The following is a 13,223-nucleotide window of genomic DNA, read 5'->3' on the forward strand; positions in this document are numbered from 1 at the left end:
AAAAAGGCTGAATTAATAAAGTATTTTACTGAGTTTTTTCCATATTTAATAATAAACTTTCACAAAATATACAGACGTTTAACACCACTGGTACAGATAGGTGTTTAATTACAGTAAAATTATACATTAAGTTTTAGCTCGAGTCCAGTATGTTAATAAGGCTGGGACTGGTTTGGTTAAGAGTCTGCTATAAGAACATACTCTATTATATAATGTGGCACATACTGGTGCACAGTTACTGTGTATCTACTTAAGTGAACATTGTGGGAAAAATAAACATAAACAAAAATAATATATAAAATTTCATATTTGGCAAAAAAATACAACTTTTCGTTTAACTACAGCAGCACATGAGGACCAGTAACTTCCAGTCTGACATTTCAGGACAAACTGTTTCTCCAGACGAATGAACAAACAAACAGACAAATGTATAAATAAACAAAAAGAGGACAATTGAATGAATAAATGGACAAAAAACAAATAAAGAGACAAACAGTTAATTCATACACTCATTTGTCAGTTTGTCTGTTTCTTCATTTGTTCGTCCATTAGTTTGTCTGTTTGTTTGTTTGTTTATATTGTTTGTACATACAATTATCTGTTATTCATTAATTAATTAATGCATTAATTAGTCTGTTTACCTGTTAAAAATCTATACATTCATTCATCTGTTTGTCTATTCATTTGTCTGTTTGTTCATATTTGTGTTTGTTCACTCGTTCATCTGTTTCTGTTGTTTGTGGTAATTTGTTTGTTTCTTCGTCTGTATGGTCATTGCTAAGTTTGTTTGGCTTTTATCTGTCTTTATTTGATGTGTTCACTTGTCTGTTCAATCATTATGGCCACTCTTTTGTCTCTTTATCTGTTAATTTGTTTTTATGTCTGTCTGTTTGCCTATTTGAACATTTGTCTTTTAATTTGTCTGTTTGTTTGCCTGTTCATTTACCTGTTTATCTGTTTGTTGGCTCGTTTATCTGTTCATTTAACGAGCTGTTTGTCTGTTTGTTTACCTGTTTATTTTTAATTGTTTATCTGTTCATTTGTCTGTTCCTTTGTCTATTCTTTTGTCTGTAGTTTTGTTAATTAATATAGATAATTAGTTTATTTTGATCATGTAAGCCAGTGCAGGTTCTGTATAAGGCAGGATCTAAACGTCAGACTGGATGTTACTGATCTACATAAGTTAAATTTTTCCAAGGTTTTCAATTAAACATTATAAATAGTCTAAAATTTGTTTTTTTATAGTTATAGGGATTTGTCAGGGGAACTCAGAGGCAAATTTAATAAAATGTTGGGTTCAGGGAGTGTTCCCAAATCTACCAGTTAAATCTGCTACCAGAGTGCATTGTGGGAATTCAGCCATTTATAAAGCAACTATAAAATAATTAAAATCTAAATATTTTAATATAATATTCCAGCATTCACTTACAGCAAAAACAAGGCCATCAAAGAAAAGGTAACATGACTGAAACTGACCAATTAGTGTGTGTGTGTGTGTGTGTGTGTGTGTTAGCCTGAGAAAGAGTGTGTATGCACTGCTTGTACAGTTAAATGTTTAAAGTTAACATGGTAACAGACAATCGTCATTATAAACAGAAATTACATTATAAAATAAAAGCACCTGACGTCTCTGGCCACGCCCCTCCGCAGGGCTGCATAAATACACTGTAAAGTCTCTCTCTCTCCACCAGTAACTCTACCTGTCTCACCCCCACTCTCTCTCCGCAGTGCTAGACGTTAGCCTGTAGCCACTAGCCATTAGCCACTAGCTGTTCGCCACTAGCCATTTGCCACTAGCCATTAGCCTCTAGCCAATAGCCATTAGCCGTTAAAGCACACTGTCCCGAGCTCGAAGCCGAACTTCTGTTTTTGATTTCCGAAATCCGACACAGCGACGTCCATGATGGGCATCAACTCAGCATCCGGCGAGTTCACCTCCAACACCGTCCGGTCCTGACCCGCCCGAGACTGCGGGATTAAAAAAACACAGTTATTACACAGTTATTACACAGTTAATACACAGCTATTACTCAGTAATTACATGGTTAATACACAGTTATTAGGGTGTTGTAAGAGAGTTATTACATGGTTATTACATAGTTATTACACAGCAATTGCACAGTTATTACATGGTTAATACACAGTTAATAGAGAGTTATTACACAGCTATTACATAGTAATTACACAGTTAATACAAACTTATTACACAGTTATTACACAGTTGTCACACAGTTATTACACAGTTGTCACACAGTTATTACACAGTTATTCACAATGCAGTAATTCGGACTGTTGTTTAGGAGGTGTTTGTGGAGAAAATGAGCTGAGAAGGTGAAAGTGGAGAGAAGGAGGTGAGGAGGTGAAGGTGGAGAGAAGGAACTGAGGAGGTGAAGGTGGAGAGAAGTAGGTGAGGAGGTGAGGAGGTGAAGGTGGAGAGAAGGAGGTGAGGAGGTGAAGGTGGAGAGAAGGAGGTGAGGAGGTGAAGGTGGAGAGAAGGAGGTGAGGAGGTGAGGAGGTGAAGGTGGAGAGAAGGAGGTGAGGAGGTGAAGGTGGAGAGAAGGAGGTGAGGAGGTGAAGGTGGAGAGAAGGAGGTGAGGAGGTGAAGGTGGAGAGAAGGAGCAGAAGAGGTGAAGGTGGAGAGAAGTAGGTGAGGAGGTGAATGTAGAGAGGAGACGCTGAGGAAGTTAAGATGGAGAGGAGGTGAAGAGGTGAAGGTGGAGAGAAGGAACTGAGGAGGTCAAGGTGGAGAGAAGGAGGTGGAGAGAAGGAGCAGAGGAGGTGAAGTTAGAGAGGAGGAGCTGAGGAGGTGAAGGTGTAGAGAAGGAACTGAGGAGGTGAAGGTGGAGAGAAGGAGGTGGAGAGAAGGAGCAGAAGAGGTGAAGGTGAAGAGAAGTAGGTGAGGAGGTGAATGTAGAGAGGAGACGCTGAGGAAGTTAAGATGGAGAGGAGGTGAAGAGGTGAAGGTGGAGAGAAGGAACTGAGGAGGTCAAGGTGGAGAGAAGGAGGTGGAGAGAAGGAGCAGAGGAGGTGAAGTTAGAGAGGAGGAGCTGAGGAGGTGAAGGTGTAGAGAAGGAACTGAGGAGGTGAAGGTGGAGAGAAGGAGCTGAGGAGGTGAAGATGGAGAGAAGGAGGTGTAGAGAAGGAGGTGTAGAGGTGATGGAGGTGTGTTATGGACTGACCTGGCAGCCGTCGTAGCTGGGCTGGATGTAGTGGGCGTTGGCGTGGGTGAGCTCCTGGTCGTTGCTGCCTCTGAAGCGCAGCGCCCGCTTGTGGCTGAAGGTGGCGCCGTCCAGCCAGCCGACCGAGTTCTGGCACAGGTAGGTGAAGCTCTGCCGAGCCGTCGCACTGAGCAGCTTCAGAAAACCCAGCTGAACCACATGAACATCGTTTCCATCAGCATCGATATACGAGAACTGAAGAGAGGGAGAGAGACAGGTAGAGAGAGACAGGTTATTAATAATATACACATCAGTATTAAAAAACATCATCACAGGTAAAAACACACACCTGAGATCCTTTCCTGAACTTGCTGAACCAGGTTCCAGGCTTCTCCTTATTCCACGCTGCCAGCTTCACCTGCAAATACAATCAATTAATAATACCTGCCAATCAATTCAATCAGCATACCTGTAGACCAATTAAAACACACCTGTGGATCAATTCAATCAGCACACCTATAGATCAATTAAACACACCTGTCAATCAATTCAATCAGCACACCTGTAGACCAATTAAAACTCACCTGTGGATCAATTCAATCAGCACACCTATAGATCAATTAAACACTCCTGTAAATCAATTAAACACACCTGTTCCTCAATTAAACACACCTGTAGATCAATTAAACACACCCGTTAATCACTAAAACCTGTAGATCAATTTAAACTCTTGTTAATTATTTAAACCTGTAGATCAATTTAAACTGTTGTTAATTATTTAAACCTGTAGATCAATTAAAACACACCTGTTAATTACTTAATCCTGTAGATCAATTAATCCCAACTATAGATCAATTAAAACACACCTGTAAATCACTTAACACATCTGTCATTTGCAATACACCTGTTCCTCATTAAGAACACGCCTGTCAGTCATTTAGAACACACCTGTCAATCCCTGTGAAAATTTACAACATATTTACAACACCTGCCAATTATTTAGGACATCAAGAAAACACACCCCTGTTATTAAAAACACACCTGTCACTCATTTAGAAAATTTATGACACACCTGTCAGTGAGAACACAATGTACTGAAAGTGGGAGGAGTCTCACCGACTGGTACTTGCTGTGTGGCTGGAGGCAGGTCTCCCCCTCGGCAGTAAAGTTGCAGAAGGCTTTAAAGGCGTCTCTGTGGCAGCCATGATTCGGGTCGATCCAGTAAACACCTGAAACACACCGGAACACAGCAATGGTTAGCTAGAACCTTAGAACCACACCTGTCCCACTGCTCCACCTGAAACACCTCCACCCACCGTCCGGCAGCTTGGGGTTCCACATCCAGAGCTCCTTGCAGGTTCTCGCCGGGCTGTGATAGGTTCCCTGAGGAGTCCTCAGTCCCTCCACCTCCGTCCTCATGGAGGCCAGAGACGCAAACACCTCCTCCATGTCCTTCTCTCCGGCTCCACCCGCCGCTCCATCACCCTGCATCCCTTTATCCTCCTCTACCTCTGTCTCTACATCCATCTCTCCGTCCACCAGAGACGCCCCGTCCACCTCAGAGTGATGTCTCCGCCTCCTCACTACATCCTGCAGTGGCAGCGACACCGTCCCTACGGCAGGTAGACCCTTCACAAACATAGAAAGACGTTTAAGGTGTTTGGACAGACGTTTAAGGTGTTTGGACAGATGTTTAAGGTGCTTGGTTGTATATTGGATGGTGAGATTGTTTTAGAGCATGTGAAACTTGATATGGCTTAAACTTACTGGAGCTCCAGGAGGACCAGCAGGACCTTGGTCTCCACGAGGTCCAATAGGTCCCTAAAAGAAGGTCAGAAAGTAGATCAGCTTTTATTATGATTCTATTTGTTTCTTTGTGCTTTAGTGTATATTGTTTGTGTTTGTTTGAATGTTATTTATCAGACCTGACTGCCTTTTGATCCTTTCTGCCCAACATTTCCCTGTGAAATAGAACAAAACATCATTTAGTTTTTATTTTAGAAGTTATATGTACAATGTAACCTAAATATTTATAATATGGTTCCAGTAGAACATGCTTTGGATCATGTTCTTGTTCTCCAATAATAAAGTCACTAATGTTCTTCCAGGCTAAAGTACAGATTTCAAACATGGTGGCGGTAGTATTACACACTGCTATTGTAATTAAGACCATCACAGTAAATATCAGAATCAGAGTTTAATGGGGCTAACATTTCCCTTCCTTTGCTATATGGTTGCTATGGTGCCCAAGGTGATTGCTGTGGTGTTGCTAATTGGTTACTGGGGTGTCCTAGGTGGTTTCAGTAATGTTCCTCAAAAAAGGGTCGCTATGTATTTCAAAGTGGTTGTTACAGTGCTGTTAAGTGGATGTAAAGTGGTTGCTATGGTCTTGCTAGGTGGTTGGCTATGTTGTTCACAGGTATGGTATATTTAATGGGGTTACCAAACAGTTTAGAGACTGTTACAGCCCTCCATCCCTCAGACTGGTAACATTTTGTTAAAATTTACAAAAAAATTAAGTTAAAATTTTAATTTTTTAATTTTAAGACTCACAGACAGCCCAGGTGGCCCAGGGGGGCCATTGGGGCCTGAAGTGCCAACTGGACCCTGAAAAAGAGGCATGAAGATAAAGTCAGTCAGAAAAAACTAGCTAAAAGTAAAATATTCTAAATAAAAATTCAAATTTTTTACAATTTGGACAAGAGATTGGAGCATCTTTTGATTGAAATTTTGTAATCTTACTGGATCTCCTTTGGGTCCTTGTACTCCCTGGTTTCCAGGCATTCCTCTGTCTCCTTTCTCACCAAATTCACCCGGTGGACCAATCAGACCAATCAGACCTCCATGACCCTAAAATCAAAAACAGAGTGTTAAAAAACAGAGGCACAACAGCCAGGCTCAGCAGGTCTAGCTGCAATGCTAACAGTTGGCCTTGGCAGGGTTAGAGTTGTGATGCTAACAGTTGCCAGAACATGGTGGACCGACTCAGTACATTTTTATAGTTATAGTGTTTCTGTGTATTGAGTTTGTTACTGTACCTTATCTCCTTTCCTTCCATGGTCTCCTTTCAGTCCCGGCAGGCCGGAGGGGCCCTAAAGATAAAAATTCAGAATAAATAAACTTAACATCTTTAAAAAAAGAGGTCCAAGGTCCAATGTTAGTGCACCGTCTCCTGCCTTCCTACCATTGGTCCTGGAGGTCCGGTTTGTCCTGGAGGTCCGTTAAGACCTTGTTCTCCCTGTAAAGAATAAGTAGTAAGATTAATCGTTTTTTCAGTGGAGTAAAAGTTTTGTTGTACAGTCCTGAATAGTGACATACCGCTGGTCCTGGTATTCCTGGAAGCCCCTGAGGCCCTGCTTTCCCAGGATTCCCCTGACCACCTACTGGACCAGTTTTCCCAAGTAAACCTTCATATCCTGGAGCTCCCTGAAAACACAGAGACCGAGGAGGTGAGCAGGTCAGTTATTCAGTCAGTGATCTAGTGACCAAGACTTTGGACCAGTGATCAATTCAGTGAACTAGTCAGTAATCTACTAAACCAGTTAGACACACAGTAAACAAATGAACCAGTGCGTTAGGGATCTAGTAAGCCAATGAGTGAACTTCTAAGCCAATCGCTGATCTAGTAATCAGTCACTGATCTAGTAAGGCAGTCACTAAGCCTGTTAACCATTCATTTGTGATCTATTAAGCCAGTCAGTGAGCCAGTAAGTGATCTAGGGAGCCAGTCAATGAGCAATCATGTGATCTTGTGAGATGTTCAGTCAGATAGTGATCCAGTGAGCCAGTCAGTAAGCCTGTCAGTGAACATGTCAGGTAGTAAGCCAGTTAGCCCATCAGTGAGCTAGTCGGCAAGTGAGTAATCTAGGGAGCCAGTTAGGGATCTACTGAGTCAGTGATTAAGTCAGTCAGTGAACCAGTCAATTAGTTATCTATAGAGTCAGTAAATTAACTATTCAATGAACTAGGGAGCCAGTGACTGAACCAGTCCAGTCAGTCAGTGATCTAGTGACCAAGTAAGGAATTCTGTCAGTGATCTAGTGAACCAGTTAGTCAGTTAGTGACCTTGTGAGCCAGTAAAGGATTCAGTCCGTGACCTATTGAGCCATTCAGCCAGTCAGTGATATAGTGAGAAGTTCAGCCAGTCAGTGATATAGTGAGCCAGTAAGGGATTCAGTCAGTGATCTAGTGAGAAGTTCAGCAAGTCAGTGATCTGGTTCACTAGAACCTGAACGGCCAGTCAAAACGGTTAGTCAGTTAATGATCTTGTGAGCCAGTAAGGGATTCAGTCTGTGATCTAGTGAGCAAGTAAGGGATTCAGTCAGTGATTTATTGAACCTGTGAATGTTGTGTGATCTATTGAGCCAGTAAATCATTAACCTAGTGATCCAATCTAGTGAGCCACTCAGTCCGTCTGTGATCTAGTGAACCTAGGGGTGATCCAGATCTAGTGCAGTAAGTTAAACACTCGCTGTGTTAAAGAGCCAAATTGTGTCAGTTAGTAAACCAGTCAGTAAGGTTTACCTTGTCTCCTTTCATACCAGGCTTCCCCTCCTTTCCAGGTGGACCTAAATGACCCTACAGAGAGAATCCGAGAGTCAGAACCTGATTTTAACACTTTCAGATCTACAATCAGTGATCCATAAAAATACAAGAACCCAACACACACTGACCCTTCGTCCAGGCCGTCCTGGAGGACCAGGCTCTCCAGAGGCTCCAGGAGGCCCCTGAAATAAAATGAAGATGATTATGGAGAGAACAGAAGATAAGAGAGATATAACAGAACACACACAAAAAAAAATACACACAGCTTTGCCGGGTTCTCCATTGTCTCCTTTAGATCCAGGGGCCCCATCAATACCCTGAGAAAGAGAGAGAGGGGGGTTAATATGATGGGAGCAGCAAAGAGAAGAAATATTTAATACTTAATTAAAGAATCAATTAGAAGTTCTTACATCTGTGCCGGCCTCTCCAGGGGGTCCTGGGTCTCCAGTTAAACCGATTGGACCCTAAAGACAGTAAATTAAATAAGTTAGGGAAAGTAAAATCTGAGTGAGTGATTTGGGCAAGTTCATACAGGAGGTAAAATGATGTCCAAATATGATCTTTTTGATCAGATATTATATGGATTTGATATTTGTGTGGAAGAAAGAGCAGGAAAAACACTGAATTTGATCAATATGTGATCCAATTGAAATTCAATACTCAGTCTGAACAGCCAGATCAGAATTTCTGCAACTTATATGACAAGGAGAAGGAAAATGTACAAAATGATTTGATAATAAGGCACTGAAGCGCATAATATTTGGACTGATGTCTCTTGTCAAGCTAAATTTGAAGTCTTATGTCACCCCTTGCCACAGGGGGCGCTACTGCAGTTTCAAATGATGCTATAAAACAAGGGGTCGGCAATTAAGTTTGCATGCAGGCTATGTATTTTCCAAGCCATTATGTGATGGGCCACAAAAATAAATGAAAATATTCTGATTTAGAAAATGAAGTGTACAGACTAGCAGCTCTCCAGCCCAAAAGGTTGTTGAACCCAATTGCAGAACAGTTGATCTCAAAGCAGATAAACACAAAAGGAAAGGATTAAAAAAATAAAATCAACACAGCGCTCTTCATGCAGGATCAAACCCGTGTCGTCAGGGTTGCAATCCAATACACTACAGCCATCCCGGCTAGTGAATTGGGACACAACCAGGAAAAATATAAGGAGATTATAGGGAGCCCGAGAACGGGTAGAAAAACGAGAACGAGCTGAAACAGGGGAGGTATGTAAACAAAAGCTCACCAGAGAAGCATTTTATTCTATTTTTTCCCCATTATCGTTCATTATAGTTTAATAGCTAACTTTAAATAAACCAAGGGCACAAAATAAAGAAGTGGGCGTGGACGTATAACTGCTTGAAAGGCTCCTGAGATTCTGGAAAAGATGAAACCGAAACTTCACGTGAAGCTCTGCTGCTCTTCTTTAATGTATGAGCTTCAGTTTAGGAGTGTGAACTGATCAGACCTGTTTTTGGATACTAGTTTCTAGATCACATTAAACAGATCACAGTGTGAAATACACTTCAGATCTGGTGACTCACCGAGTTCCCTTTAGCTCCATCTTCTCCGGATGTACCTCGAGCTCCTGGAATTCCTCCAGCGCCTGAAGCTCCTGAATCTCCTTTCTCTCCCTGATCACCTTTCTCCCCCTAAACACAAATATATAAATATATAACTCCACAGTTACATATTAATATAGTGAGAGAAGAAAAGAACAAATTAAAATAAAAGAAGAAAAGATCAGATTTTACTTACGTTGCTTCCAGGTATTCCAACAGGACCAGGATCACCGGACTCTCCATCCTCCCCCTAACATTTCACAAAAACACAAAAATTAACATTTACATGCTTTATCAGATCAGCGGAACATTTCATAAAATGAGGTGAAATTACTTATATTCATGATTCTCACCTTTTCACCAACACCACCAGGCTGACCACGAACACCTGGCCTACCAGGAGGACCCTGTTCACCAACAACAACGGTTAGGGTTTACAAACTTTTACTTTTACAAACAAAGGTTAGGCTTTTATAATTGGTGATTTTGACCTTTCAAATGTGTTACCTTTGTCTTTTCAAATCCATTATATTGATTTTTAGATTGTTGGGTTTGGCTTTTCAGATTTTTTGGATTTGGTAATATATATTTGGTGGGTTTGGCTTTTTGGACTTGTTGGGTTTGTTTTTTCAGATTTGTTGAGCTTGGTTTTTCATACTTGTTGGGTTTGGCCTTTCGCACTTGTTGGGTTTGGTTCTTCAGATTTGTTGGGTTTGGTTTTCTAAACTTGTTGGATTTGGCTTTGCAGGCATCTTGAGGCTTTTTGGACTTGTTGGGTTTGGTTTTTCAGATTTGTCGTGTTTAGTTTCCTAACTTTTTTCGGATTTGTCGGCTTTGCAGACTTGTTAAGGGTTTGTTTTTTCGGATTTGTTGGGTTCAGTTTTTCAAATTTGTTGTGTTTGGTTATTCAGATTTGTCAGATTTGGGTTTTAATTGGGTTTTACTTTCGTATCTGATTGATAGAGTTTTACAGAATTAAAAATGTTTGGTTTCAGCAGTTGCATTCCTCAACTTAAAAAAAGAAGACATAAAACATACCTGTCCACCGCTGGGTCCCTGAGGTCCTCGAGGGCCAAACTGACCAGGAGGGCCCTACAGCCAGAAACAGATCAATAATCACTCAACAGGTCAATTTAAACACTTTATAAATGGCATTATTCCAATACATGTAAAGGGGGTGTAAATGTGAATTAGGGACAGGAAGTGATCTCACAATGAGTCCAGAGTGTCCGCTCTCTCCCTTCTCTCCTGGGGGTCCAGGCATTCCCTAAACACACATTTATACAGATTTATACAGGTTCTCAAACTGTACAAACGATCCTCAAAAACAGTTCAGACCAGATTAAACCTGAAGTTTTACTCACTGAACACTTTATTAAAGAGCGAGATGTTTACCTGTAGTCCCCTCGGTCCTGTAGCTCCTTTAAAACCCCGCAGTCCTTCATCTCCTTTCTGTCCGTACATCCCCTGCTGTCCCGGCGGCCCGGACTCCCCGTCCACACCCTGAGACATATTCAGAACTGTTAAATATCTGTCCCCCAGAGGACATAAAAAACATCTGCACCTTACAGGACACAACAATATCTACAGCACAACAACACTCTAGAGGACACAAAATTATCTGCACTATAGAGGACACTGAATTCTTCTCCCTAGAGGACACAAAAATGTCTGCACCCTAGAGGGCACAAAAATATCTGCATCATAGAGGACACAAAAAAATACTCACCCTGAAGGACACAAAAATGTCTCCACCCTAGAGGACACAAAAAATCTGCTCCATAGAGGAGTCCAATTTGTTTTACTAAAATATCTGAGGACACAAAACCTAAAACTTGCACGTTGGTTGATTGTTTTAGTGTAACATATAATAATAACTTTCATTTCACACTCTTCAATAAATATCTGGAGTTTAATTCTTAAAGATCAGTCCAAACACTTTTCTGAAATGTCTTGATTTGCTCACCGGTATTCCCGGCTGTCCCTCTGGTCCCTGAGTCCCGGTTGGACCTGCAGGTCCCTGTGGAGAGAATAAACGTTGGGTTAAGCTTAGAAACAGTTCTGTAGAATACAGTAGAACCGAGAGGAGAACAGAGGTTCTTACTGGTTCTCCTTTGTCTCCTTTGCTGCCCTTCTGTCCAGGACCTCCAGTTTCACCCTAAAGATCAAACAGAACAAAGTGAAACATGTTCTGATAAATACTGTAAAAATGCAATCTGACAATTCCACGCCTACAGTACCTTATCTCCATCCTCTCCTGGGGGTCCTGGAGGACCGGTGGCTCCTGGCAATCCCACAGGCCCCTGCTCCCCATCCTGACCTGCAGGGCCGATTGGTCCTTTCTCTCCCTGTATAGATACATCATATCATTCTCAGAGGTTCTTCTTATCCAAAAAAAAACACAAAATCGTTTAAACAGCAGCAGAGCTTCTGAATATATCTACACTGATGGGCTTGGTGTTCTGGAAATGAGGTGTGTTCAGGTACATTTCTGGAGTTTTATCTTGTTTATCTTGGTAACAGAAAACACAGGAGCTCCACTGACTGAATACAACCTAGACAGACGCCAACAGTCAGACGTTCATCGCTATCTCGGTAACACAGGCGCTGTGCCGAGCCGAGCGTACACCCCCACTTATTACACACACATGAACACACAGCAGCACAAACCCAACTTTTACATCAACAATAAACAGAATAGTAAATAAAATAACATTGCTGTTCCCGTAAATGAGCTGCTGGAGCTCCTTCACAGCGTCAACCAGCAGCTCAGTTTCCTCTGCTGAGAAGAGTTTGTTGAACACGTCCAGGTAGCTGCACCGTTACAATAGCAATCCACCAAAGACAGAGCTCACCTGATCTACTCTTAAAGAGAATGATGAGCAAGAGAGAGACAAAAGTAGCTGCACCCATCATTACTTAAGATAATTAGTACATGACTTTTGCTTATTTTGAACCATGCAAAGTGTACTTTTCTTTTTGTTATGATAGCAAAGACATACTGACATGCTCTAAATCAAGCTGCATGATGCCTAATTTGATTACCTACCAGAAATCACTGAGGTGGATAATGATTTTAACATCTCACAAGATCAGATCTTTTTCCAAATCAGTTGGTTCATTTGCTTCAATCTCCCAAAAGTCCCACATTTGCCACAACTACATAGTACTTTTGAGGAACTTTTGATACCAGAGGAACCAAACTGTGGCAAAGGTCTAGTCCCTTCTATCTGCTCTGCTGGCCCTTTTATAGCCAAGTGCTCAGGCGTTGGTTAATTGATCCTGATTGCTGCTTGATTGTTGCACCCTAGTGGCTGGAGGCTGACTAGGCTGATTGTAATGTCATCCATTACAATCCCCAGGCAGGTTTGACCAATAAGAGGATTCTTAAGAGGAACATCCTCATGTGGTTTGTTGTGACGCATTTTAGTGCACTTGGGTTTTCCACTGTGTGAAAACAAGCCAAAACCAATCTGATTCTGTAGAGTGTTGTGCTTGCACCTTCCAAGGGCAAGGCAGTATTGTTAGCTGCTACTCGACTTCCACAAACAGTAGAAGTGATGCCACATACATACGTCAGTTTTCCATCCATTTACTTTAAGCTGCATCTCCTGCTGACACAGATGTGGAAATGCACAAATAAAGCTTGTCTAGTCCTGGTAGATAAGAGGTACTGCCAACAGAAAAGGACTCTTTCGAACTCTGGCATGCTTAATCTTGGGGAGTTGAGGATGAGGTGAAGTGATAGATAGATAGATAGATAGATAGATAGATAGATAGATAGATAGATAGATAGATAGATAGATAGATAGATAGATAGATAGATAGATAGGTAGATAGATAGATAGATAGATCTTTATTGATCCCTTTGGGAGCGTTCCCATGGTGATCACCAATCAACATCCTGACCTTACTAAATCTCGGCTCTTGTCGCTAAACGCAACCAATCAAATCC

At 41.5% G+C, this 13,223-nt stretch overlaps 1 protein-coding gene across 1 annotated transcript in view; it reads right to left on the reverse strand.

Moving 5' to 3' along the window:
• Positions 1–163: 163 nt before the first annotated feature.
• The window catches only part of col5a3b (collagen, type V, alpha 3b), a 63,170-nt gene continuing 50,110 nt past the window's right edge, over positions 164–13,223 (reverse strand). The window contains exons 42-66 of the mRNA XM_049469336.1: positions 11,509–11,616; positions 11,373–11,426; positions 11,235–11,288; positions 10,664–10,771; positions 10,482–10,535; positions 10,307–10,360; positions 9,622–9,675; positions 9,465–9,518; positions 9,251–9,358; positions 8,114–8,167; positions 7,967–8,020; positions 7,832–7,885; positions 7,683–7,736; positions 6,477–6,584; positions 6,343–6,396; positions 6,197–6,250; positions 5,901–6,008; positions 5,712–5,765; positions 5,084–5,119; positions 4,926–4,979; positions 4,475–4,787; positions 4,275–4,387; positions 3,508–3,576; positions 3,180–3,413; positions 164–1,968 (exon numbers count right to left, since the gene is read on the reverse strand). Coding sequence (XP_049325293.1) covers positions 1,822–1,968; positions 3,180–3,413; positions 3,508–3,576; positions 4,275–4,387; positions 4,475–4,787; positions 4,926–4,979; positions 5,084–5,119; positions 5,712–5,765; positions 5,901–6,008; positions 6,197–6,250; positions 6,343–6,396; positions 6,477–6,584; positions 7,683–7,736; positions 7,832–7,885; positions 7,967–8,020; positions 8,114–8,167; positions 9,251–9,358; positions 9,465–9,518; positions 9,622–9,675; positions 10,307–10,360; positions 10,482–10,535; positions 10,664–10,771; positions 11,235–11,288; positions 11,373–11,426; positions 11,509–11,616 — 2,208 coding nt within the window. The 3' untranslated portion in view covers positions 164–1,821. The remainder of the gene's footprint in view (positions 1,969–3,179; positions 3,414–3,507; positions 3,577–4,274; positions 4,388–4,474; positions 4,788–4,925; positions 4,980–5,083; positions 5,120–5,711; positions 5,766–5,900; positions 6,009–6,196; positions 6,251–6,342; positions 6,397–6,476; positions 6,585–7,682; positions 7,737–7,831; positions 7,886–7,966; positions 8,021–8,113; positions 8,168–9,250; positions 9,359–9,464; positions 9,519–9,621; positions 9,676–10,306; positions 10,361–10,481; positions 10,536–10,663; positions 10,772–11,234; positions 11,289–11,372; positions 11,427–11,508; positions 11,617–13,223) is intronic.

This window comes from Astyanax mexicanus, chromosome 21 (assembly GCF_023375975.1).
Source record: "Astyanax mexicanus isolate ESR-SI-001 chromosome 21, AstMex3_surface, whole genome shotgun sequence".
Classification (NCBI taxonomy): domain Eukaryota; kingdom Metazoa; phylum Chordata; class Actinopteri; order Characiformes; family Acestrorhamphidae; genus Astyanax; species Astyanax mexicanus.